This window comes from Corvus cornix, chromosome 7 (genome assembly GCF_000738735.6).
Source record: "Corvus cornix cornix isolate S_Up_H32 chromosome 7, ASM73873v5, whole genome shotgun sequence".
Taxonomy (NCBI): Eukaryota; Metazoa; Chordata; class Aves; order Passeriformes; family Corvidae; genus Corvus; species Corvus cornix.
In genome coordinates, this window is record NC_046337.1 from 23,398,378 (window position 1) to 23,420,957 (window position 22,580).

Here is a 22,580-nt window from a genome sequence, read left to right on the forward strand (position 1 = left end):
GTATCCTTCCACTGACCTTGTACAGTCAAGAAGGCACTGCATTCATCAGATCCAGCCACATTGGCTGCCATACATGTATATGACCCTGTATCTGTGACATCCAGGGCATTCAACTTCAAAGCACAAACATTATCCAAGAATGAGATTTCATATTTTTCTCCACTAACAATCTCATTTCCATCTTGAAACCAGGACACAGATATGGGAGCTGTGCCAGACACTTTGCACTCCAGCAGCACGGAGGATCCCAGCACCCCATTTGTTTCCTTTAGTTTTCTTGAGAATGAAGGAGGAACAAGGCGATCTAAGTAGGACAGGGCAGAAGAACAGGAAGAGAAGTGTTGAGGTTTCTTTGAATGGAAATAAAAGGGGAAAAAATAAAAACTTTCTTTAAAGACAAGTGTGAACAACAAAGACATAGAGCTGACCTGAAACATCAACTGAAGAAGTGCAGCTGCTGTCCCCTACTTCATTTTGCACCTCAAAAGTATACAAGCCCCTGTCTCCCCTGTCTGCAGAAAAGACTTTCAAAGTGGATATATTGTTGAAAAAGGTAATTTGGTATTTGCGGTCACTCTTTAGTTCTCTGCCGTCTTTGTACCACTTGGTGATAAGCTCAGGTGTTCCTCCTACTTTGCACTCCAGGGTAAAAGGATTGCCAGCCATTACTGTGATCGGTTCGGTCTTCTCTAAGATGACTGCTGGTTCTGAAATAGGAAGGGAGGGGTCTGTGTGTCACAGAGAAATCTACCCACAAACTTGTGAGCGCAGGGTGTGAGCAGAAGGCAAAGGCTAGTAGAGCCAACTGTGCAAGCTGTGAGACACAGTGCCTCTAGTGGAGTAGGCTATACCCACCTAGGACCTGTAAAAAGGCAGAGCACTCCCGCATGCCAGCATCATTTTTGATCTGACAGATGTACTTTCCAACGTCAGTTCCCTCTGCACTGGCAATCTCAAGAGTTGCAATGTTGTCCATAAACCACATTTGAACATTTTCACTCTCCCTAATAACTTCACCCTTATCCTTGAGCCAGACAACAGAAATTGGTGGGGATCCTTCCACTACTGCCTGCAGGGCTGTTGGCTCCCCGATGAAGATTGCAGTGTCACTCAGCTTCTTGGCAAACCGTGGAGGTTCTGATGACAAAAACAAGGAGGCTGGTTAATCATACATGCTTGCTTGGAAGAGTGACAGCCAGGAGATCAAGAAAAGAGGGCAGTGATGTTGATCCTCTAGCATACAAACCTTTGAATTTCACTGGGCAGGTGCAAGTGTCGCTTCCCACCTCATTCATAGCTTTACATTGGTATTCTCCAGTGTCTTGAGCTTCCAGATTGAGAATATGAAGACTGGCAACGGAGTGCTTTGCTGTCACCTTGAATTTCTTGCTGCTCCTGACCTGCCTCCGGTCCTTGAACCAAGCCACCTCAAAGGGTGGGGTCCCTGCTATCTCGCACTGAAGGACAACATCTGAGCCTTTAAGAGTGTCCACAGGGCTTGGCACCTTTCTAAAAATGGGTGGTTCTATAAAAAAGAATCACATCATAATGTGTGAGTCTGCTTCTCTGGATGGATTTCTGGATAGTAGCAGGAAGCAACACATTCAGGAAGGGAGCCTACGCTTATATTGTAAACACATATTTAGCTTTTAAATATGTGGCCTCACCTCTAAAAAATCCCAGCACTCAGAGTTCAAAGGGCAGAAAATGTGGTACTTCTGCACCTGTTTGGAATCAGTGCTCAGTGTCCTTCCCCAAAAGCCACTCTTCCTGCACTCTAGGGTCACATTCCAGCTTCCCACCCTGCTCTTTCTAGTCATGAAAGCTACAGTCGGTGAAGCTCAGCTACACAGCCTCCTCTTCCGTCTTAAATTTCATTCCTGTCAGGATCACTGTGTATAAAGAGGAGGCAGAGGGATGGCTTAAAAGTACTCCCAGCACCCTCACCATGGCTGGTGTTCCATCTAGTCCATGCTTCCATTGTGATCTGAAAAGCTTGCCTTGTTCATCCTGCAGTTAACTTAAATGGGGAGACAAGGGAATGACTGCGCTGTGCTGAACACCCACCACTATTTCCTGCCTGATGTCTGCTGCTTAAACACAGCAGCATTTAAATGCAAGAGCAGCTGGAGAGACACTGACCCAGCAGCCACCAGCTGCTGCAGCAGCAGTGGGATGTGCAGCTGGGAGCAGGCCTGGCAGCCAGGGGTTCTGGTGAGGAATGCGGAGCCATGTGCTAACCTTTCACTGTGACTGAAGTGCTGCAGCTGGCTGTGCCCGCAGAGTTGTGGGCTTCACAGATGTAATCCCCAGCATCTTCAGCAGTGGCACCCAAGATGGTCAGCGTTGCTGCAGAGTCTACAAAGGACATGTGCAGCCTGTCGCTTGCCTGGAGTGCCTGATCATTTTTGTACCACACGATTCTAATCTCTGGTGTGCCACTGATTTTACATTCAAGTTGAACTGTGTCACCCTGCTTCACGAACCGCAAAGCTTCCGGCTTCTTGATGAACTTGGGGGGTTCTGCAGAACAGAATAAGTATACAGAGAATGACAACATACCTGTTTGCCAAGTGAAATCTGCAATGCTAAGCAAGAGTTCTGGGATGCACAAGAGTACTACAGCACAAAAGTAAAATTGTTACAGAAGTTGGTTACATCCCCAACCAGAGCTTCCTCTTAAGGAAATACACAAGATGACGAAAAGAAGGCAAAGACAACAACTAAAACTATGTGCTGCCAACTTTGGACCCTGCTGCATCAGACAATTGAAGCTGTGAAAAATACACAAACGACAGTTGCTCCACACAAGTGAAATTTTGCTGTTATCTATGAGTGGTAACAAGTAACAGGGTTCCCAGGCCAACATGAAAGATTTGACAAGCCCTTCATCTCCAGGAGCAACAGAAACATGGTAGGGATTGTTTCACTTGCTTACACATCTTTAAAGTATATTTCTGCATGAAGAAATTAAGTGATTCATAGTCTAGATTAAATCAACAATTCAGAACTCCAGTTGAAATCTTTAGCAAATTCAAAAGAGTCACCAGTGCTGGCCAACAAATGTAAGGCAGAGCTGTACTTACTAATCAGCATTTTCCATATAGCAATTGCTATGAGTGACTACCACAGTGGCTGAAGTTTAACTGTTAAAGTAAAAAGTAGCGTGAGTGCAACTCTCCGTACAAACATGTTCATACAAGGACCTTCCTCCTTGGAGATTTTGCAGGCACACAAGACTTCTGCTGTTACACAGTATGATGGGAGAAGGTCATTACATGTTTTATATCTGCAGTCTGGAAAGCTACTTTCTATATATTTCTAAACTAGAAATGGTAGAAGATCAAAGACAAAGAGATGTCTTTACCCAAGAAAAAGAAAATGCACAAACAAAGGTGACTTAATCTTAATACCTTTGACACTGAGTTGGGCTGAGCAGAAGTCTTTCCCAGCTTCATTACTAGCTTGGCAAGTATATTGGCCAGAGTCTCCTTTACCCACTCTGAGCACGCGAAGGTGAGCTGTGTTGGCTGTGAATGTAATATTGAAATTTCCTCCAGTTCGGATCTCCCGACCATCCTTGGACCACGTTATGTGTATTGGCTGGGCTCCCGTAACATGACATTCAAAGTCAGCACTTTCTCCGAAAGGCACATCAATAGATTCTGGTTTGATATCAAAGACAGGTGCTTGCTTGGGTTCTAGAAACACAAGAAAATAATGTAATATTCATACCTCAGAAAAAAGTTAATCCAACACACAGGTACCACTGCATGCATGAAATAAGGGGGAGGAGCCTGTGACCCAACAAAAGTTTTGTAAGCCAACACACCTGCCACTGTGAGCCTAGCACTTGAGGTGGCAGTACCCACAGAATTGGTGGCTGTGCAGGAGTATTGCCCGGTGTGATTCATCTCAGTTCGCACCAGCTGCAGCACTGCAACATTATCTACAAAGGATGTGTGCACATTGTGGTCATCCTTTAGCAGCACACCATCTTTGTGCCAAGTGACAGTAATGGGCTCTGAGCCGTTGAGCCGACACATAAGCTTGAGGGGTAAACCAGCAGGGTGCTCGATGTCCTTTAGTTTTCTTGCAAAGGAAGGTGGTTGTTTGCGCTCTGGAAGAAAGCAAGCAAAGGATGAATATACCTCAGAAAGCAATTTTTTCATAGTTTTGCAAGAGAAAAAGAATTTTAGCAAGCTAATACAAAATCATCACCTTGAACTGTTAAGAGAGCCTTTGTAGATGCAGTTCCTACACTGTTTTCTGCCTTGCAGATATATTCTCCACTGTCGTTGCTAGCCACTTTGTTGAAAATAAGTGTAGCAACATTGTCTTTAAAGAACACTTTGTACTCAGGGGTAGACCTGAGTTTTGTATCGCCTTTGTACCAAGACACAGTAATTTCTGGTGTTCCAGCAACGTGGCATTGCAGTGTTGTGTAAGACCCAACTGACACCTCAAGAGGTTCCAAGTGAGTAACAAAGTACGGAGGTTCTAAAAAAAGAGAAGCAATTAGACAGGCTTGTTATGTGCCAGGTTTTGGAAAGCATACACTTGAAAAAAAGGGAAGGAAAAGAAGCAAAGGGAGCACACACCTAGGGTAGAGACTACAGCCTCACAAACATCTCTTCCTGCCTCATTTTCAACATGGCAAGAGTATTCTCCTGCATCTTCTTTGGTGCTGTCAAGTATTTCCAGGATGCAGGATTTCTCTGTGGTGGTGATGCTACACTTCTGAGACTGTGCGATGGTGTGGCCATTCTTCTTCCATGTCACAGAGATGGGCAGGCTGCCTGTGTAAGTGCCCTCTAGGATGATGGGCTTGCCAGGCTCCACATACTGATCACTCAGTTTCTTCACAAAGACAGCTGGCTCTAATGAAAGGTAAGTCACAAATGTTGAGCCCAACATGCCAAATGGAGAGAAGGAAACAATAATTTAAGGTAAATAGAGAGACATCATCTTTTACAAACCTTTTACTGTAAGGTGTGTTGTACAATTTACCCTGCCAGCATCATTAGTCACTAGACAAGTGTACTCTCCGCTTTGGGAAGGAGTTACATCATATAACTCAAGCTCCACAACAGACTCCTCCAAGTAGATATTACATTTGTCCCCTGGCACAAGTTCATTGGCCCCTCTAAACCAGTTGACCTTAAAAGGAGGGGTTCCTCTGACAACACATGTGAAAGTGATGCTTGTGCCTGGCAATACATCCAGAGGCTCTGGTGTCCTCTCAAAAGAAGGTGGCTCTAAATACACAAAAGAAAAAGATAGATAAGACAGATTGCTACAGCATAGGTCTGGTATTTCCATACATCTACTAAAGATAAAGAGCAAAATCTTTATTTTTCTGTCAATAATTTTCCCCAAGAATATTTACAAAAGACTGCAGATAATTTCAAGAGAGAAAGAGAAAAGAATAGCTCACAGGTCTTCCTGATCTTCATATACCCACCTTGTACAATCAATACAGCACTGCATTCATCTGAGCCAGCTGTGTTGGTAGCTTTGCAGGTGTAAGTGCCAGTTTCTGAGTGGCTCAGTGAATTAACTTCTAAAATACATAGGTTATCTGAAAAGGAGATTTGATGTTTTTCTCCACTGACTAGCTTAAGTCCATTGTGGAACCAGGCAACAGAAATAGGAGGTGAACCTGACACTTTACATTCCAGCAGTGCTGAGGAACCCAGAACACCAAGGGTTTCTTTTAGTTTTCTTGTGAAAGAAGGAGGAATGATTCGATCTGCATAAGAAAACATAATAAATTCATGGTTAGAGAGAAAATGAGGAAAGGAATGGAAGAAAGGACAGAGAATATGGCCAAACAAAAGCTTTTGTAGAAGATAGAAGACAAGATATCCAACCAACCTAAAACATCAACCGATGCTGTACAACTGCTTTTCCCCACATCATTTTGCACTGCAAAAGTGTATAATCCACCATCTTCCTTTTCTGCATCCATAATTTTAAGTGTACATACATTATTGAGGAAAGTGATTCTGTATTTTTGGCTGCTGGTCAGTTCTTTGCCATCCTTGAACCACCCAGTGGAAAGCTGTGGTGTGCCTCCTACTTTGCATTCCAAAGTACAGGCATCACCTATAGTAACTTTCATTGGCTCTGCTTTCTCTACAATGACTGCAGGCTCTGGAAGGAGAGATGGGTAACATATATGGTTAAAACAGGGTTTGATTAATATTAGCTGTAAGTATTATAGCACTATGAGATGGGGTTTACACATTTGGTACTAAGGAAATTTCGATTTGTTGGGACGTGGAGGTTTTTACAGCTGTTTTTTCCATCCTTTCTGTTACCCTAAATTGCAAATTTCAGATGCTTTCCAAGATTAAATAAAAATATTTTAATTTTAAAATATATTTTAATTTAAAATACAAAATATATTAGACTCCCTCTCCAAGCAGGCATGAGCAGAAGACATGACAGAAATAAAGTCACAGAGTGGTTCCTTTCAACCCTATTGCTGGACAACTGGAAATACGGAACCTGACTGCTGCTTGCTGGGAAGAGAAGGATTCTCTATTTTGATTGTTTTGAACTCAGAGGCACAAGCAAAGTATACAGCTGACACTAAGCAGCCTAGTTTCTAACTTTAAAAAGAAATTTCCATGAATTTGTGCTTTTTACCAACCTAGAATGGTTAAAGTAGCCATACACTCGCGACTTCCAGCATCATTTCTTATCTGACAGGTGTATTTTCCAGCACTGCTTGTCTCTGTACGCAAAAATTGTAAAGTTGCAATATTTTCCGTAAATGTGATCTTCGTGTTCTCACTTTCTCTAATAATTTCCTCTTTGTCTTTAAGCCACTGAACAGAAATTGGCTGGGAGCCCTCCACTCTTGCTTGTAACTCTACTGGTTCACCAACCACAACAGTCATGCTGTTTATTTTAGTCAAGAATTTTGGTGGTTCTGAAGAAAAAATATGCAGTTATAGTAAATACAGTGTTTCTGCAAAGAAGAGCAAAGCAGCGCCATTGGGAGCACTGCAGAAAACACAGGTACCAGTACTTTACCTTTCAGCTTCACAGTGCAAACACAAGTGTCACTTCCTACATCGTTCTGTGCTTTGCACTGATATTCACCAACATCTGCAGCTTCGACATTAAGAATGCGAACGCCTGTATGGTAGTTTTTGGCTGTAACCTTGTATTTCTTACTACTGCGGATTTGTCTCCTGTCTTTGAACCAGGCAACATCAAATGGAGGTGTTCCTGAAATCTCACATTCCAGGATAACTTCAGATCCTTTGACAATGTCTACTGGAGAAGGCTTCCTGCTAAAGACAGGAGGTTCTAACAAGGGAAGAAAGGAACAGTTAGAAAGTAGTCTGAAGCCGTTTGATTGACAAACTGTCTACTGATACCAGCTTCTGGAAAATGCAACTGCTGAGAATATCTACGGAACAGGCAAGACTTCCCTCATTTTCTGGGCACAATGAGTTTGCACAATGGTGAGCATTCTTAGAGAGCCCTTAGCTCTGTAGAAAAGGTAAACAGAGGGGTGACCTTTAGCAGAGAGGGTACAGGTCTCATTTAGTTGGTAGTAACCTCCCACTGATACTAGTCGGTTTGTGTCTGTTCCTTCTCTTCATATTTCAGCTCCTTGATATAACAATTCTTACTATGAACTGTCTTGGATATTAAAAATACAGAAATGGGGAAAAACTAGCTTAGGACTCATCGCATTAAGAACATCATCTCTCTTGTTTAGACACTGGCAGAGATGATGAGGGGGCATCAAGAAACAAACACAACATGGAGAACAGGACAGTCTTGAAATAAGAAATTAACCTCATGTTCCTGTATATTTCTTAGGGATACAAACACCAGGGGAAAAATAGGATGCAGTCAGAGAACAAGAGAATAGCTAACCTTTCACTGTGACTTTGGTGCTACAGCTGGCCTTGCCGGCAGGGTTGTGAGCTTCACAGATGTAGTCACCACTCTCATCAGTACTGAGATGATTCATTTCAAGCACGGCCACAGAGTCAATGAATGAAGTCCGGAATTTTTCACTGGCAACAATTTCATGGTCATTTCTGAACCACACTACTTTCATCTCTGGAGATCCACTTACTTTGCACTCGAGCCGGGCTGAGTCACCCTGCTTGACTACTTTTGCTGCCTCTAGCTTCTTAGCAAACTTGGGTGGTTCTAAAAAACCAAAAAAAGTGGGGTCAGGAAGGTCTGAATTAATACTGGAGAGAAAATAGCAGGGAAAAGAGCCAAACAACTGTGGGTTGCAAACACAGGGTAGGGAATTCACTTGGCAGTGTATCAAAGATCAGCAAGGCGGGCTTGGCAAAAAGGAAAGAGAAGAAAAGAGACAAAAAACCCGTAACACAACAAGAAAGAGTGCACACCTGTTACCATCAGTGTTGTAGTGCAAGAGTCACTGCCAACATCATTTGAAATGTGGCAAGTGTAGTGCCCACTCCTAGAAGAATCCACTGAATAGAGGGTTAAGAACCCAGTTGAACCTTCAATACCAATGAAACAAGTTGGACCAGATACAAGTTCTAAGTCTTCTTTGAACCACTTTATTGTAAAGGGTGGTGTTCCTTTTAGTGTGGCCTTAAACTCCACTGTAGAATCTGGTATGGCTTGCTGGCTTTCAGGTTTTACTAAGAAGCTTGGTGGCTCTGCAGTTTTTAAGAAAAAGACACACTCAGTTACATAAGAAATGTCTAAGAATGAAGAAAATCAGTGAGGCAAGCATGGAGACCAAGTTTTCAGTATTAACATTAAGATGTATAAGACTGTTATGTTAGCATAAGATCTAAGGTATTTTCCTGGCATTTATCACAGATAAGAAGTAGTAAAAGAGTTTCAAACCTTTCACAGTCAGGACAGCACTGCAAGAATCATTTCCAGCAACATTAGAGACACTGCACGTATAATTTGCACTGTCTGCCAGCTCCAGATTAGCAATCTCAAGTGACACAGTGTTCTCATGGCACAGGCTTCTATATTTTGCACTGTCAGTTATCTCTTTTCCATCCTTAAACCATTTTGCAACAATGGGGAGTGACCCAGAGACTTTGCACTCCATTTGGATAGAAGATCCCAGAATGGTATCCTTTTTGGTTAGCTTTTTGATAAATACAGGAGGAATTGATTGATCTGCCCAACACAAAAAATAGCAAAAACACACTGGTTAACTTCTTGCTTATCTTTCGAGGAGATTATTTTTTCATTCCCTTCGTGATGGATTGGCAATACAAACCTAGCACAGTCAGAACAGCTTCACAGGTGCTACTTCCGAAGTCATTTTCGACTTTAAAACTGTATGTACCACTATCCTCCTTTGATACAGGTTCAATCCTGAAACTGGCCACATTGTTTTCAAAGCTCATTGTGTAGTATCTACTGGGCAGGAGCTGCTTGCCATCTTTGTACCATCTTATCCGAAGCTCTGGTGTCCCAGCCACAGTACACTCCAAAGTCACGGGGTCTTTTTCAGTGACTTTAAGTGATTTAGCCTTTTCTATGATCTGTGCAGGCTCTGAGGTATAAAGAGTGTAAAAATTATAGCAGTTAGCTACATGGATAGAGAACTGACTTTCCAAATACTCATCAAGGTTACACCTTGTACACACCTTGTACAAAAAGCAAAGCAAAGCACTTCTCCACGCCAGATTCATTCTTTGCCTGACAGGTATATCTCCCTCTGTGGCTGAGGTCAACATTAGCAAGTTTCAGTGTGGCCACGCTGTTCTTGAAGGTAATGTGGTGGTGCTCATCGTCTTCTAGTATTTTCTCATCTTTTATCCATGACACAGACAAGGGTTGAGCACCTGCTATGACGCACTGAAAAAATGCATCACCTTTCAAAATGCTAGTGACGTTCTCCAGCTTCTTGATGAAGGATGGTGGTTCTGTAGTGTGAGTTTTGTTTGTTGTTCAGAAGAGAAGTTGTGGAAATGGAAGAAGAGAAAGAGACATCATATAAAGTAATCCCAGTCACTACATTTTAGCTGGAGCATATAATATTTGAGGTATGCTTCCTAGAGGACTGACCTTTTAAGCTGAGTCTTGTGCTGCAAGAACAGCTCCCACCTTCATTTGATATAATACACTGATATTCACCAACATCCGAGACATCACAGTTAGTCACATTAAGAGTAAATACTGATTCTTTGGCGGAGATGGCGTATTTCTTGCTGCTGAACATCTCCTTATTGTTCTTCAGCCACTTCACCTCAAATGGAGGGGTACCAGTCACCTCACACTCTAGTGTGGCCTCTGAACCCTTCACTACCTCGGTGGGACGCAACTCCCGAACAAAGGTTGGAGGCTCTATAGGGAAGAACGAGGGGAAAGTAGATAGTAACCTTAAATAGTTTTGAGGGGAGAAGAAGTATCTCCTACTTCCTCACCCCAGATATGTGACAGAGATGACAAGACGTTCAAAACCAACCTTTTACTTTCAGCTCGATGCTGCAGCTCTCACTACCTGCATCATTGTGGGCTTCACAAACATAAATCCCACTATCTGCCACTCTGGCTTGAGTGACTTTCAAAGTGGCTAAACCGTCTATGAAGGAGATGCCATACTTAGCTTGGTCAGTCACTTCATTCCCATCCAGGTACCATGTAATCTGGATCTCTGGTGTGCCTACTACCTGGCACTCGAAAGTGGTGGACTGTCCTTCACGCAAAGCTACTACAGAAGTTGGCATCTGAATAAATCTGGGGGGCTCTAGAAGATGGACAGAGAAGTTGAGGTTTTATAATATCCACGGTAGGAAGAAAAGAACCCAGAATTTAAAGAAAAAAAAGGCTAAAATGTTTCCTCCCCCTCCCACCAAAATTGCACAAAAAAATCAGAACCAAAAAAATTAGAAGATTGGGTTGCACACCTTTTACAAACAGAGTTGCTTTGCAGGTTGCAGTCCCCACATCATTGCTTATCTGACAAGTGTAGTTCCCAGAATCAGATGTCCTAGCTGAGAAGAGCTCCAGAACACTAGAAGTGTCATCCTTCCAGACAGATCGACTGGCTCCAGACAGGAGCTCCTGGCTGTCTTTAAACCACTTTATCTGCAGAGGAGTAGACCCTTTCACCAGTGCTTTGAACTGAACCCTAGCATTGGGCACAACCTCTTGAGACTGGGGTTTTTCCACAAAATATGGCGGTTCTATAACATGCAAAAAGGAAGAAAGGGGATTACTCTGAGATGGGGAAATCCGAAAATATGAATGAGAGACCTAACACAAGACAAAGAAGGAACGCAAACCTTTGACTGTTAAGAACCCGCTGCATTGGTTGCTTCCTGCTTTATTTGTTGCTTCGCAAGTGTAAGAGCCACTGTCTGTGCCTTCCAGTTGATTTATTTCCAGAAATGCAGTATTATCATGGAAAGAGTATTTGTGCTTTTCACTTGGTGTTATTTCTTGGCCATCCTTAAACCACTGGATACTTATAGGATGCGAACCAGACACTATGCACTCCAGGTGGACAAAAGACCCCTTAATGCTGTCCATTTTCTTGAGTTTTTTTGTGAATTTAGGTGGTATAATGAGATCTATCCAAGACAGAGTAAAAAGACAAAATATTAAATTCAGCTGTGATTGTGGCAGATGTCAGATCAGGAGAAAAGATTTTGTGTCTAAAAGCAATAATAAGAGACACCCCATACACACCTAGGACATTAATGCTGGCAGAACAGCTACTGCTCCCAACGTCATTGTGGACCTCAAAAATGTATTCTCCACTATCTTTCTTTTCTGCATAAAGCACCTTTAAGACTGAGACGGTATCTGTAACACTGATCTTATATTTTGGGCCCAATGTCAGTTCCTTGCCATCTTTGAACCATTTGGCTGTAATAGGTTTTGTTCCTGAAAATTTACACTGCAAGGTTGCTGGGTCTCCCTCAGTCACATCTATTGACACAGCCTTGTCCACAATTGTAGCAGGTTCTGTCGTAAACAAGGAGATAGAGTGTTAAGGGCATCTGTAAAAATCACAAAGGAGCTGTCTGAGATCATTGCAAGCCCTCAGGGTAAGACCAACCTTTGACAGTCAGCAGAGCAGAACACCTCTGAATTCCTGCCTCATTTTTAGCCTGACAGAAATATTTCCCATCATGTTTCAGCTCAATAGATCTCACCATAAGAGTGGCAACATTGTTCACAAAGGTCATTTTGATATTGTTGTCTTCAATCACTTCATCATTGTCTTTCAACCAGGACACAGTGATGGGCAAGGAACCTTTAATAGCAGCCTGAAACACAACTGTGCCCCCTCGAAGGGAGCTAATATTTTCTATCTTCTTCAAAAACTGAGGAGGCTCTGGCAGGAAGAAAGTGGTTATGTAAGTACAGGCCTGGCATGTAACAGTGTGGCACAGAAACCACACCATGCTAGCAAAACACTAGCAACACCATGCTAGTGGTGTTCTGCACGTTGCACTAACCTTTCAGCGTGACCTCTGAATGGCAGAGGCAGCTCCCAACATCGTTTGTAACTCTACACTGATACTCGCCAACATCAGAAGCATCAAACCTGAAAACGTGGAGGCTAATCAAAGATTTCTCAATACTTATTCTGTGCTTCTTACTGCTCCGCACCGGTTTATCGTCTTTCACCCAAAACACTTCAAAGGGAGGCGTGCCAAGCACCTCACACTCCAAAACCACATCAGAATCCTTCAAGACTTCCATGGACTGAAACTCCTTGGTAAAATAAGGTGACTCTACAGTGCAAAAAGGAAAGTGCAATTTGCATTAATCATACTTTTGAAGCTGAGAGATACTGAGTACTGAGCTTAGAGGTACAAACTGTGTGGCTGGATGTCACACACACCTTTGACTGTAACAACACTGCTGCAGATATCTTTTCCAGCATCATTTTTGGCTTCGCAAATGTATTCCCCACTGTCTTCTGTATCAACCTCTGAAACATGGAGTCTTGCCAAAGATTTTGTAAAAGATATCCTGTATTTGTCACTTTCTTTTAGCTCTCTATCATCCTTGAACCATGTGATTTTAATCTCAGGAGTACCAGTGACTTCACAGGTCAGCTCAGCATATCCACCTTTCTTTACCAGATGGGTTGGCTCTAGCTTCTCCTTGAAGGCAGCAGGTTCTGTGGATTTAAGAAGAGCATTCATGACAAAGAACACAGGAAAGAGTGCCACTGGGTTAATCCAGCAGCTAGAATTTTAAATAAGAGTAAGAATGCAAACCTTTCACAAATAAGTTTGCACTGCATGTTACTGAACCAGCTACATTGGAGACTTTGCAGGTGTATTTTCCAGAGTCTGTTGGTTTGACTGCATAAAGCTCCAAGTAACTTGCTAATGCTTCTGTCATAATGTAGCAGGCTCCTCCTGTCACCAGCTCAGTATCACCTTTAAACCATTTCACTGTCAGTGGTGTTGTGCCTTTAAAGGTGCTTTTGAAATGTACAGTTGTTGCAGGCAGTACATCTTGAGACTCTGGTTTTACAGTGAAGCTGGGTGGCTCTAGATTGCATTGAAAGGAAAAAATTGTCAAGAGTAAGAGAGGGCTTGAATTTTGGGAAAGAAAAGTATTATCACAAGATAAGCAAAACTCCAAGAAAAGTGGAACAAGTTGCCAAACCTTTTATAAACAAAGTGCTACTGCTCTCTTTGCTACCAGCAGAGTTTGTGGCTCTGCAAATGTAGACCCCAGCGTCATTTGCATCTAGGTGATTTATTTCCAAAGATGCTGAGCCTTCTGCAAAGTGTAATGTGTACTTGGCACTTGAAGTGATCTCAGTGTCCTGCTTAAACCATGAGACAGTCATTGGAAGAGAGCCTGAAATTTTGCAGTCTAGGCGGCATGAGGTGCTAATGATGCTGTCAATATTCTTCAGTGGTTTAGTAAAGAAGGGAGGAAGAGTGCGATCTGTTGAGAGTGAAAAAATGACAGAAACGAACACATGAGCAAAACAGGCATTCTGTTCTGCTTCTGGCTCTGTTGGGTACAGAGCAGAGAAACAGGGCTCTTTGCAAAGAGGCAGTACCAACCTAGCACAGTGAAGCTGGTAGTACAAGAGCTGATGCCCACATCATTGGATATCTCAAAGGTGTATTCACCACTGTCCTGCATTTCAGTGGCATAAAACTTGAGCTGGGCAATGTTATTTTTGAAGCTGATCCTATATTTTTTGCTGGCAGGTAGTGGGTTTCCATCTTTGAACCATTTGATTTTCAGCTCTGGAGTGCCTGTGACAGTGTACTCCAAAATAGCTGGTTCTCCTGCTGTAACCTGGATCATTTCAGCTTTTTCAATTATTTTGGCGGGTTCTACAACAGAATTAAACAACTGGTATTAAGGACAAAAGGAAATTGCTCTCTCAGGTGGGAGATTGCAGGGATCACAGCACTTCTCCACTGACCTTTCACTGCTAGTTCACCAAAGCAGGACTGACTTCCTGCATCATTCTCAGCCACGCAGGTGTATTTGCCACCAGAGCTCAGCTGGACACCGGTAATTTGTAGTGTTGCTAGACCGTGATTAAATGTCACTCTCATATTTTTATCATCTTTAATAATATCTTTGCCCTTCATCCATGTCACAGAAATAGGCTCTGACCCTTTCACCACAGCCTGTAACGTAACACTATCTCCAGCCAGAGCAGTCACGTTTTCAATTTTCTTAACAAAAGATGGTGGTTCTAATTCAAAGAAGAGAGATAAGAAAAAAATACTCATCTACTATTACATCATCACATAAAATCTGCTACTTAAAGACAGTTTTGTAAGACAGTATGTGCAGTGCATGTCACAATTCAGCAAAAGAGCAGGCAAGTCAGAGAACTGCATTCTCCAGCTGGGAGCTAATGGCCCTTTAATCTCAATGTTCTTCAAATTCACAGGTTTGATGCCAGATAAGACTCAAGATACACAAAGAATTTTAAGAGAAGAAGGTATTCTCCCTCCCCAGTCTCCCCAGCCTCCCACAAATCCAAAGAAAAGACATTTTATGAAATAAGAGGGTTTTGCCAATCCCTTCAGTAAGTGGAGTTTTCTCTCCCACTGACCTTTCAAGATGTATGTGGCACTGCACATGCATTTCCCGACTTCATTAGCTATCACACACTCGTATTCACCGACATCTGCACTATTAAATGAGGACACCTCCAAAGAAATAACAGCCTTCTGAGAGGTCAACCTGTATTTTTTACTACTGCGAATCTGCTTCTTGTCTTTGTACCAGCTAATCTCAAAGGGTCCAGTGCCAGCAACCTCACACTGAAGAATGGGGTTTGTTCCCTTCACTAGCTCTGCAGGTTCAAGTGTTCGGATGAAAGATGGCGGCTCTACAAAAGCAGTAAGAAAGAATTAGTCAACCATGAAAAAAAAAAAAAAAAAAAAAAAAAAGAAGGAAGGTTTTTCTGAAGAATGTGACTGGCAGCAACAAGAAGGACAGACCTTTGACAACCACTTCGGTGGTGCAGCTGTCACTTCCAACCTCGTTGACAGCTTCACATGAGTAGGTCCCAGTGTCATCAACTTTCATTTCCAAAATATCTAACACAGCCACAGAATTGACAAAGGACATCCTGTGTGTGTTACTTTCATGTATTTCCTTATTGTTCTTGAACCAAGTAACCTGGATTTCAGGAGACCCTTTGATTTTGCATTGAAGGCGTGCAGAGTCACCTGGGGTCAGTAAATAAGATGGATCGACCTTCTTCACAAAGGATGGTGGCTCTGAAAATGGGAAGAAAAGGGAAGAGAGGGGAAGAGATGGTAAAAAGGGGAAGAAGGGGAAGAGGAAAGGGGAAAGAAAGGGAAAAGGAAAAGGGAGAAAGGAAAGAAAGCTGAAATACAAAGCTTTGAAAGATTGCTTCCCAGAGCAAGAACAAAATACATCTTCACAAGAGATCAGCATAATCTTTGCTGATCTACAGCTTCTGTGGTTTTGCTTGCCCTCTTCATCCATCTCTCCCCTGCATGCAGGAGCAATTCTTGATTTTCTCTGGTGAAAGAAATATTGAAGTAACACACAGTGCACTGTCAGGCAACAGGGAAAAAGACTTTAAGGGGAAAGAACCAGGTGGCAGGTCTGAGAAGAATTCACAGCGTAATTTCAGCCCAAAGAAGTCTTTTGCCTGTGAAAGAAGAAATGGGGAACCCAAGAAGATGACAGGTAAAGGGGGCATAGAGCTATCTTACCTCTGACTGTGACGCTGGCAGAAGAGGAGCTGCTTCCTGCCTCATTTGAAGCAGTGCACATATAGTGGCCTGAATCCTTGACCTTAGCCAGAGGAATCTCAAGCGAGGCTATTTTGTCTTCAAAGTAAATCTTATAATCTTTGCCTGGAGGGATTTTGTTTCCGTCCTTTGTCCACCCTACAGTTACTTTCCTGTCTTCATCTACCTGACATTCAAGGCGTATTTTTTTGTTAACTGCTGACTGTACTGACTGCAAATTTTTAATGAAGTGGGGCTTGTCTATAATGACCATTTCAGCCTGGCAAATATCAGCTCCAAACTTGTTGGAAGCTTTGCAAGTGTAAGCCCCTCTGTCACTAGTGTTAAGACGGGAAATTTCTAAAACATGTTTATTTTCCACTTTGGAGATCTTATGGTGGTCTGAAGGTGAAATAGTTGTTCCATCTTTCTGCCAGGTGACGTCGATGACTGGAGTGCCCGAAACAGTACACAGGAACTTGGCACTTTTGCCAACAAAAGTAGTGATAGATTCAGGTCTGGTAAGAAACGTTGGTGGAAATGCCTCTGCAAAACAAAGGGGTTCAATGTTACCAAGAGGTGAGGAGCAGAGCCACATTTGCCAGGGACAGAGAGCAAGAGAGGCCAGCTTGTCACTGGACACTCTTAAGCAAAAGAAAACAGCAGTAAAGGAGATAAGAGGTGTTAAAGATGATAAATTTTGGCTTTTGGTTTTGTACTTCTTCAGTCTAAGTGTTGCTCCAGAGCTTGAAGGTGTTGTGAATCTCTGGAGCAATGTACAAACTAAAGGAAAATAAACCAAAAGCCAGAACTTCCTTCCCCAAGACTGACACGTTTGCGCACTGTTCTCTCAAGATGGGCAAGCTTGCATGCATTTCACTGTTCATGCATTTTTTTTCTAGTCTCTAGCACCTAGCACTTAGCAAAGACCACATAAGGACTCGTCCCACAAAGAGAAAAATCAGAGTAAAAAAAGTAATCATACAAGAAACACCCGGAAGATGGTGGTTTTTTGTTTGTTTTTTCTTTTAAGAAAAAACCCCACTGTATAGCTCTCAATAGACAAAAAGTTTGCAAATTGAAAGCCTTTAAACATTCTTGTGTTTTTTTAAGATCTATTTCCCTAGTCACAGAGTTCCCCTTTGGCCACAGCACAAAGATGTTCAGGTATGCAGAGCTGTATAACCTGCATCGACAGTATAGTTGCAGGATAAATTTAGGGTGCTAGGATAATTGCACAGTGACTGTTACACCAAGAAATCAGATTTAGAAGTGTTTCTTGTTGTCTGAAAGTTAAATAAACCTTCTTCAAGAACGTATTCACAAAGCAATCCCATGCTGCTTCTTCCTGCTCTCTTTCCCCCTTCTTTCTTTCCCTCTGAAACTTTTCATGCTGATTCCCTTTCCTTCATAAAGAAAGCACCTAAAAGCAGCATTCACAAAAGTTATTCTTTTTCTATGTTTGTGCCTGCCAAAATTAGGCATGGATTATGTATTATAATGCCAACCAAGAGCCCTACCATAAACATGTGCAAGTATAGCAGTGAAAGCATTACAATACACCAAGATATTTTATGGAAAAGGGGAAGTGCTTGAAAGTCTGTGCTTACCAGTTACTGTTAAAACAGCTGTAGAGCTTACACTGCCATGCTGGTTGGAAGCCTTACAGCTATATTCTCCACAGTCAACAACTTGAGGCCTCGGGATCTCCAGTGTGGAGAGGTAGTTGGAGGTGCGAATGGAGTATTTGTCCCCATCATATATCTCTCGTCCGGCTTTGTACCACTGGAACTTGACACTGGGAGCCATCTCTACCTCACAGGTAAACTTGGCCACATGATTTACAGCCACTTCCAGGGGTTCAAGCCTTCTTCTCAGGATTGGTGCAACTGAAATTAGAAGCAGAGAGTAACTCAAAACCCTGCCTGCTGACATTCTGAAATTATGTGATTGACTGACTGAAAAAAAAAAGAAAAGGTGACATATTTGCAATTCACATAAAGTGACTGTAAAAGAAAAAATATCTGTAAGAAATGAAAGCAGTACCAGACTCAGTGGACAGACAGTCTTACAGTGCATAATGACATCAGGAAACAGTGGTGATACTGGAAAAACAAAGTGAAATAGCAATGCACAATAGCAATAGGATATAAAAATATAGTAAAATATCCTGGAGTTGTGAGAAATTATGGTGTGAACGAGAAATTGTGGTGAATATGTGCAATGACTCTAAGGAGTGAGAGAGGGTGCAGCAGTGAGCAAAATGGGAAGAGCAGGTCCACTTCTCAGGCAACAATAGGAGAAATGGTTGGGATTGAAATACAGCTTTGTCCTGACCATGCTAGTGCAATGAAGCAATGAAGTTCCTGACCAAAGACTGGGGTAATGGAAGTGAGAGGCCTTGCAATGTGGTAAATGGAGACCAGCAATCCAGAGAGAAAGGGGGCCCTCTGATTAGTGGCATGATGGTATTAATATTGTATCTCTATTCAAAGATACACATAGTAGGGGAGGTTCGTTAGTAGAGCAGTGCATTATGAAGATTACTTTATCCCCATAATCCAACCTCTTTTAACAACTGTGAGTTTTGCTGCTGTTGCTCTTTTTGCACCTTGATTCAGTGCCTCACAGGTGTACTCTCCTTGGTGAATCTCCCCGCACACTTTGCTTATTACTAGTGTGTACGTGTCCTGATCTTGCAAACACTAGAATTTGTTGCCTGAAGAGACCAGTTTACCCTCAAAGTACCAGTTCACCTCTCTGACATTTGTTATGACAGACACCAGCCTGACACTCTCCTCTTCCTCCACAACAGTGTCAACCAGTTTGCTGTGTATGATGGGATAACTTTCTTTGCCCAGCTCATCCTCTAGCTTTCCAGCACTAGTTTTCAGACCCTCTCTGCTTTCTTCCTCACACTTTTCTTCCCTTTTCTCCTTTCTTTTCAGTATTTCTGTGGGTGTCTCAATAAGAAGATCTGCAGAGGCCACATCAGCAGTAGGTTCAGCTGCACCTACATCCTTGATGTGACCATGCTCGGTCACAGTGTTGATTACTTGTGCAGACAAAGGTTGCTCCAGTGGTATTTCTGCCTCCATAGTCATCTCAGCCTGCTGGGGCTCCAGCTCAAAGATTTCATCACAGGATTTTCCTGAGAGAAGTGGACTGGCATAGAATGGCAATGCTTTGGATTTTTCACCAGTCAGGAGGTATTTATGTTCACAAAGGAGGAAATAGAAAGCCTCCTTCAAGACTGTTTTCTGGACAGCTGTCTGAATGTTGACTTCTCCCAAGGACACTTGGATTTCTATGGGACTGCATCCTCCTGTGGTCACAACATAGGTGCACAAGGTATGTGTATTCTCCTTGGTGATGTTTATTGCCTTTACTTCAACATTTTCCTTATCAGCCAACCATTCTGAAAATGAGAGATTTTTCTCACTTACCACCGCCGCTTTCACTGCATTTCTGATTTGAGACTTTATGTCTAAGTTGCAGCTCTTGGGAACCAGAGCAGTGAGCTCACGGTCTTTGTTGAGGACTTGGCTTGGCTGGAGCTGGTGAGAGGACATTGTTTCATGGGATTGTCTCTCTGCCTTCTGCCACTGCTTGAGTGGCTTGGAAAGATCAACATGCTCCTTCTCCATGGACTGGTTTCCTTCCAGAAGCAAGGGAAATCTCACAGCCTGTCCCTCGTGTATCGCAGCAAAATCTTCCTTTGCTGTTTCCAGGAAAGAAATGTTCTCCAGGGGGACAGCTTGACCCCCAGTGAAGGCCAATTCAGAGAGAAATCTGGATTCAGCCATCAGCTCACCTTGAGCTATCTGAAAGCTCTCAAGGACCTGGATTTGGTCACCATCCATGGCATGGCTCTCAGTGGTGCTTGACAGCTGTAGAAGGGTTTGGGAAGCTTCTGTCTTCAGAGCAGCCAGTTGCTCTGCTGCCTTGGGGATGATTTTCTCTTTGGGCATGAGTATCTGTGCAGCTACAGTCCCAAGGCAGCCCGGCAGGTCCATCACTGCTGTGGGCACCATGCTCTGGGGGCCAGCAGGGAAGGCTTGCAGAGACTCTGCCAGAAGCCTGCTGCTCTCTTGTGTTGTCGACACCTGTGTGAGTACCTCTTCAACACTCTGTGCTGCCAGACAGGTTGGTGGCAGACCAGGCAAGATGTCCTCCCTGGGCGGCATGTACACTGCCTGGCTCATCTGGAGCTGAAGGAGGGTTGAAGGCTCCCTCATGGGCTGAAGACTGAGTGCTCCTTCGATTGCAGGAAACTCACCAGCCTCCTCGTAGAAAAGGGGGCTTTGGTCCTCTGCCACTGCAGAGTGCTGCAAGGCCGGGCTCTGCCTCCACACAGCATGCTCCTCGAGCAGCACAAAGAGCTCAGCAGAGCACGTGGCATTGCCCAGGGCACTCACAGCCCTGCATGTGTAGAGCCCAGTGTCCTCCTCCCTGCAGTCCCACACTGTCAGAGAGCCCGAGCCATCAGGGTAGTGAGCAATGGAATGACGTGCATCAGAGAAGAGCTGCTCGCTCCCCTTGAACCACAGCACGTCAGGGCATGGCTTCCCCACCACTGTGTACTCAAAGACTGCTGTGAAGCCCGGTGCACACTGCACGCTGTCCAGCTCCCTGGCAAAGCAAGGGTATCCTGGCTTCCTCTGGTGCACGTGGAGCTGGGTGCTGCAGGTGGTCTCACCGTGCACGCTGCTGGCCACGCAAGTGTACTCACCCTCATCCTGCACACCTGCATATGGGAGGATGAGGCTGTGGTCACTGCCAGCAAATACTAACTTAGAGTTCACGGATGAGGTTAGCTTCATACTGTTGAAAAACCACTGGATTTTGGGTATGGGGCTGCCAGTAACAGTAATAGAGAGCCTAGCTACATCTCCCTGCCAGACTTCAACATTTGCGACCTGTTTGAGGAAGACAGGGGCTTTGCCCTCTTCCTCCATTTTCATCTTTGCTTCGCTGAAATAAACTGGTTTTGCAGGCTCAAATTCAAGTGTTTTCTCTCTATCAGGCAACTGAAGGCCTCTGCTGTAGCCTTCATTTCTTCTTTCCTCAGAAGAGGGAATAAGAGACCTAGCGATGTCTGTATGGAAAAAAATTGTTTAGTTTTACTAGAATATTTATGAGAATACTCATAGATAGCAATATACAGCGTTAGGGCAACTATTTTTCTACAGCTGGAGGCTTTCTCAATACTATGGAGCAGCCAGCAATGAACAGGTCTGTGTTGTCCCCTTACTGTCACACCTGCCAAAATGAGTAAGACATGCTGTGTTGTCAGGTTACTTAAGAATTTCCTATCTTGATCAGGATGGGTGTGTCTTTAAACCTGACCTCACAGTATGGGTTAGGCATATCCCTCCAGGGTGCACTGTGCAAGTAACAATCAAGCAACATTGATGCATTTCACAGATATAATTAAAATGTTATGTGCCATACATATTTGTATGTACACCTACACAAGCAAGTACAGCAGAATAGTGCTAAGACCCTGATTTAATTCAAAACACCAACAAAAAAAGCAGAATGCCACAATTAGGATTGGAAAAAAAACCCCAAACCAACCAATAAACCCACAATCTTTTCAGCACAGTAACCTTTCTTCTGATGCATAGTTCATGTCTTTAAACTCTATCTTTTGTCTAGAACACCAAAAGATTACCTCTACCTTACCAGCTTTGTCCTGATTTTGTCATTAGACCCTTAAGTTTATGGCATAATTATTATGAACATCACAAGTCTAAACCCTTGATTTAATATAATTGAATTAGAGCTCTGCTTTTGAACTCCTCCCTGCCAAGATGTGGCTTATTAAAACTCCTACAACATCAGAGAAAAAGAAAACAGAACACTTTTAAGATTTTTCTTTTTCTTGCCGTTGTGAAATTATAGATATATGCATTGGACAAATAGTAGTTTGAAAATGAGAGGAAGCAGAGGTCAAGAACATGCCATTCTCTGCAGATGTTTGACAATAGAAACATCAGTGAAATCTGGAAATTCCAGGAATGGAACAATTCACAGAAAAGCATGATGCAAGGAAAACCATTGGAAATCAAATACTGTTGTCCTCACTGAGTCAAGTTTGCTCAGTCAAGACCCACAGTATTTGATGCTGGAAAGATATAAGAGTTTAAAAAAAAGAATAAAAGTGTGAGTGGATTAAAGTCTCTAGGCACTGTAATGGTGAACCTTGATAAGCTTCTTAATTACAGTGCCTTCAATTTTAAAACTTATTGAGATATAAGAATTTTTGCTGCACTCCAGCAACAAATATAATAAAGAACAGACTCTGTCACCCAATTCTTTCTCATTGGTTTTAGTAATTATTAGTCTTGCCACAAATGCCATAATATAAATGTC

The 22,580-nt window shown here is 42.9% G+C and overlaps 1 protein-coding gene across 8 annotated transcripts in view; it reads right to left on the reverse strand.

The window, feature by feature from the left end:
• Nucleotides 1–22,580, reverse strand: part of TTN (titin) — a 244,913-nt gene that overhangs the window by 171,546 nt on the left and 50,787 nt on the right. For 6 of the 8 annotated variants that reach the window (XM_039554643.1, XM_039554642.1, XM_039554640.1 and 3 more), the window contains exons 44-55: nucleotides 17,813–18,091; nucleotides 16,185–16,748; nucleotides 7,903–8,184; nucleotides 7,045–7,323; nucleotides 6,659–6,940; nucleotides 5,878–6,156; nucleotides 5,465–5,752; nucleotides 4,980–5,258; nucleotides 4,602–4,880; nucleotides 4,222–4,500; nucleotides 3,833–4,120; nucleotides 3,414–3,701 (exon numbers count right to left, since the gene is read on the reverse strand). In XM_039554643.1, coding sequence (XP_039410577.1) covers nucleotides 3,414–3,701; nucleotides 3,833–4,120; nucleotides 4,222–4,500; nucleotides 4,602–4,880; nucleotides 4,980–5,258; nucleotides 5,465–5,752; nucleotides 5,878–6,156; nucleotides 6,659–6,940; nucleotides 7,045–7,323; nucleotides 7,903–8,184; nucleotides 16,185–16,748; nucleotides 17,813–18,091 — 3,666 coding nt within the window. Of the gene's footprint in view, nucleotides 1–16; nucleotides 305–428; nucleotides 708–855; nucleotides 1,138–1,246; nucleotides 1,526–2,241; nucleotides 2,524–3,413; nucleotides 3,702–3,832; nucleotides 4,121–4,221; nucleotides 4,501–4,601; nucleotides 4,881–4,979; nucleotides 5,259–5,464; nucleotides 5,753–5,877; nucleotides 6,157–6,658; nucleotides 6,941–7,044; nucleotides 7,324–7,902; nucleotides 8,185–8,393; nucleotides 8,673–8,865; nucleotides 9,154–9,256; nucleotides 9,536–9,629; nucleotides 9,909–10,050; nucleotides 10,330–10,450; nucleotides 10,733–10,892; nucleotides 11,172–11,270; nucleotides 11,559–11,676; nucleotides 11,956–12,049; nucleotides 12,329–12,452; nucleotides 12,732–12,841; nucleotides 13,124–13,223; nucleotides 13,503–13,620; nucleotides 13,909–14,030; nucleotides 14,310–14,401; nucleotides 14,681–15,046; nucleotides 15,326–15,437; nucleotides 15,720–16,184; nucleotides 16,749–17,812; nucleotides 18,092–22,580 lie in introns of all 8 variants that reach the window. The other 2 variants (XM_039554644.1, XM_039554641.1) reach the window with 2 other exon arrangements.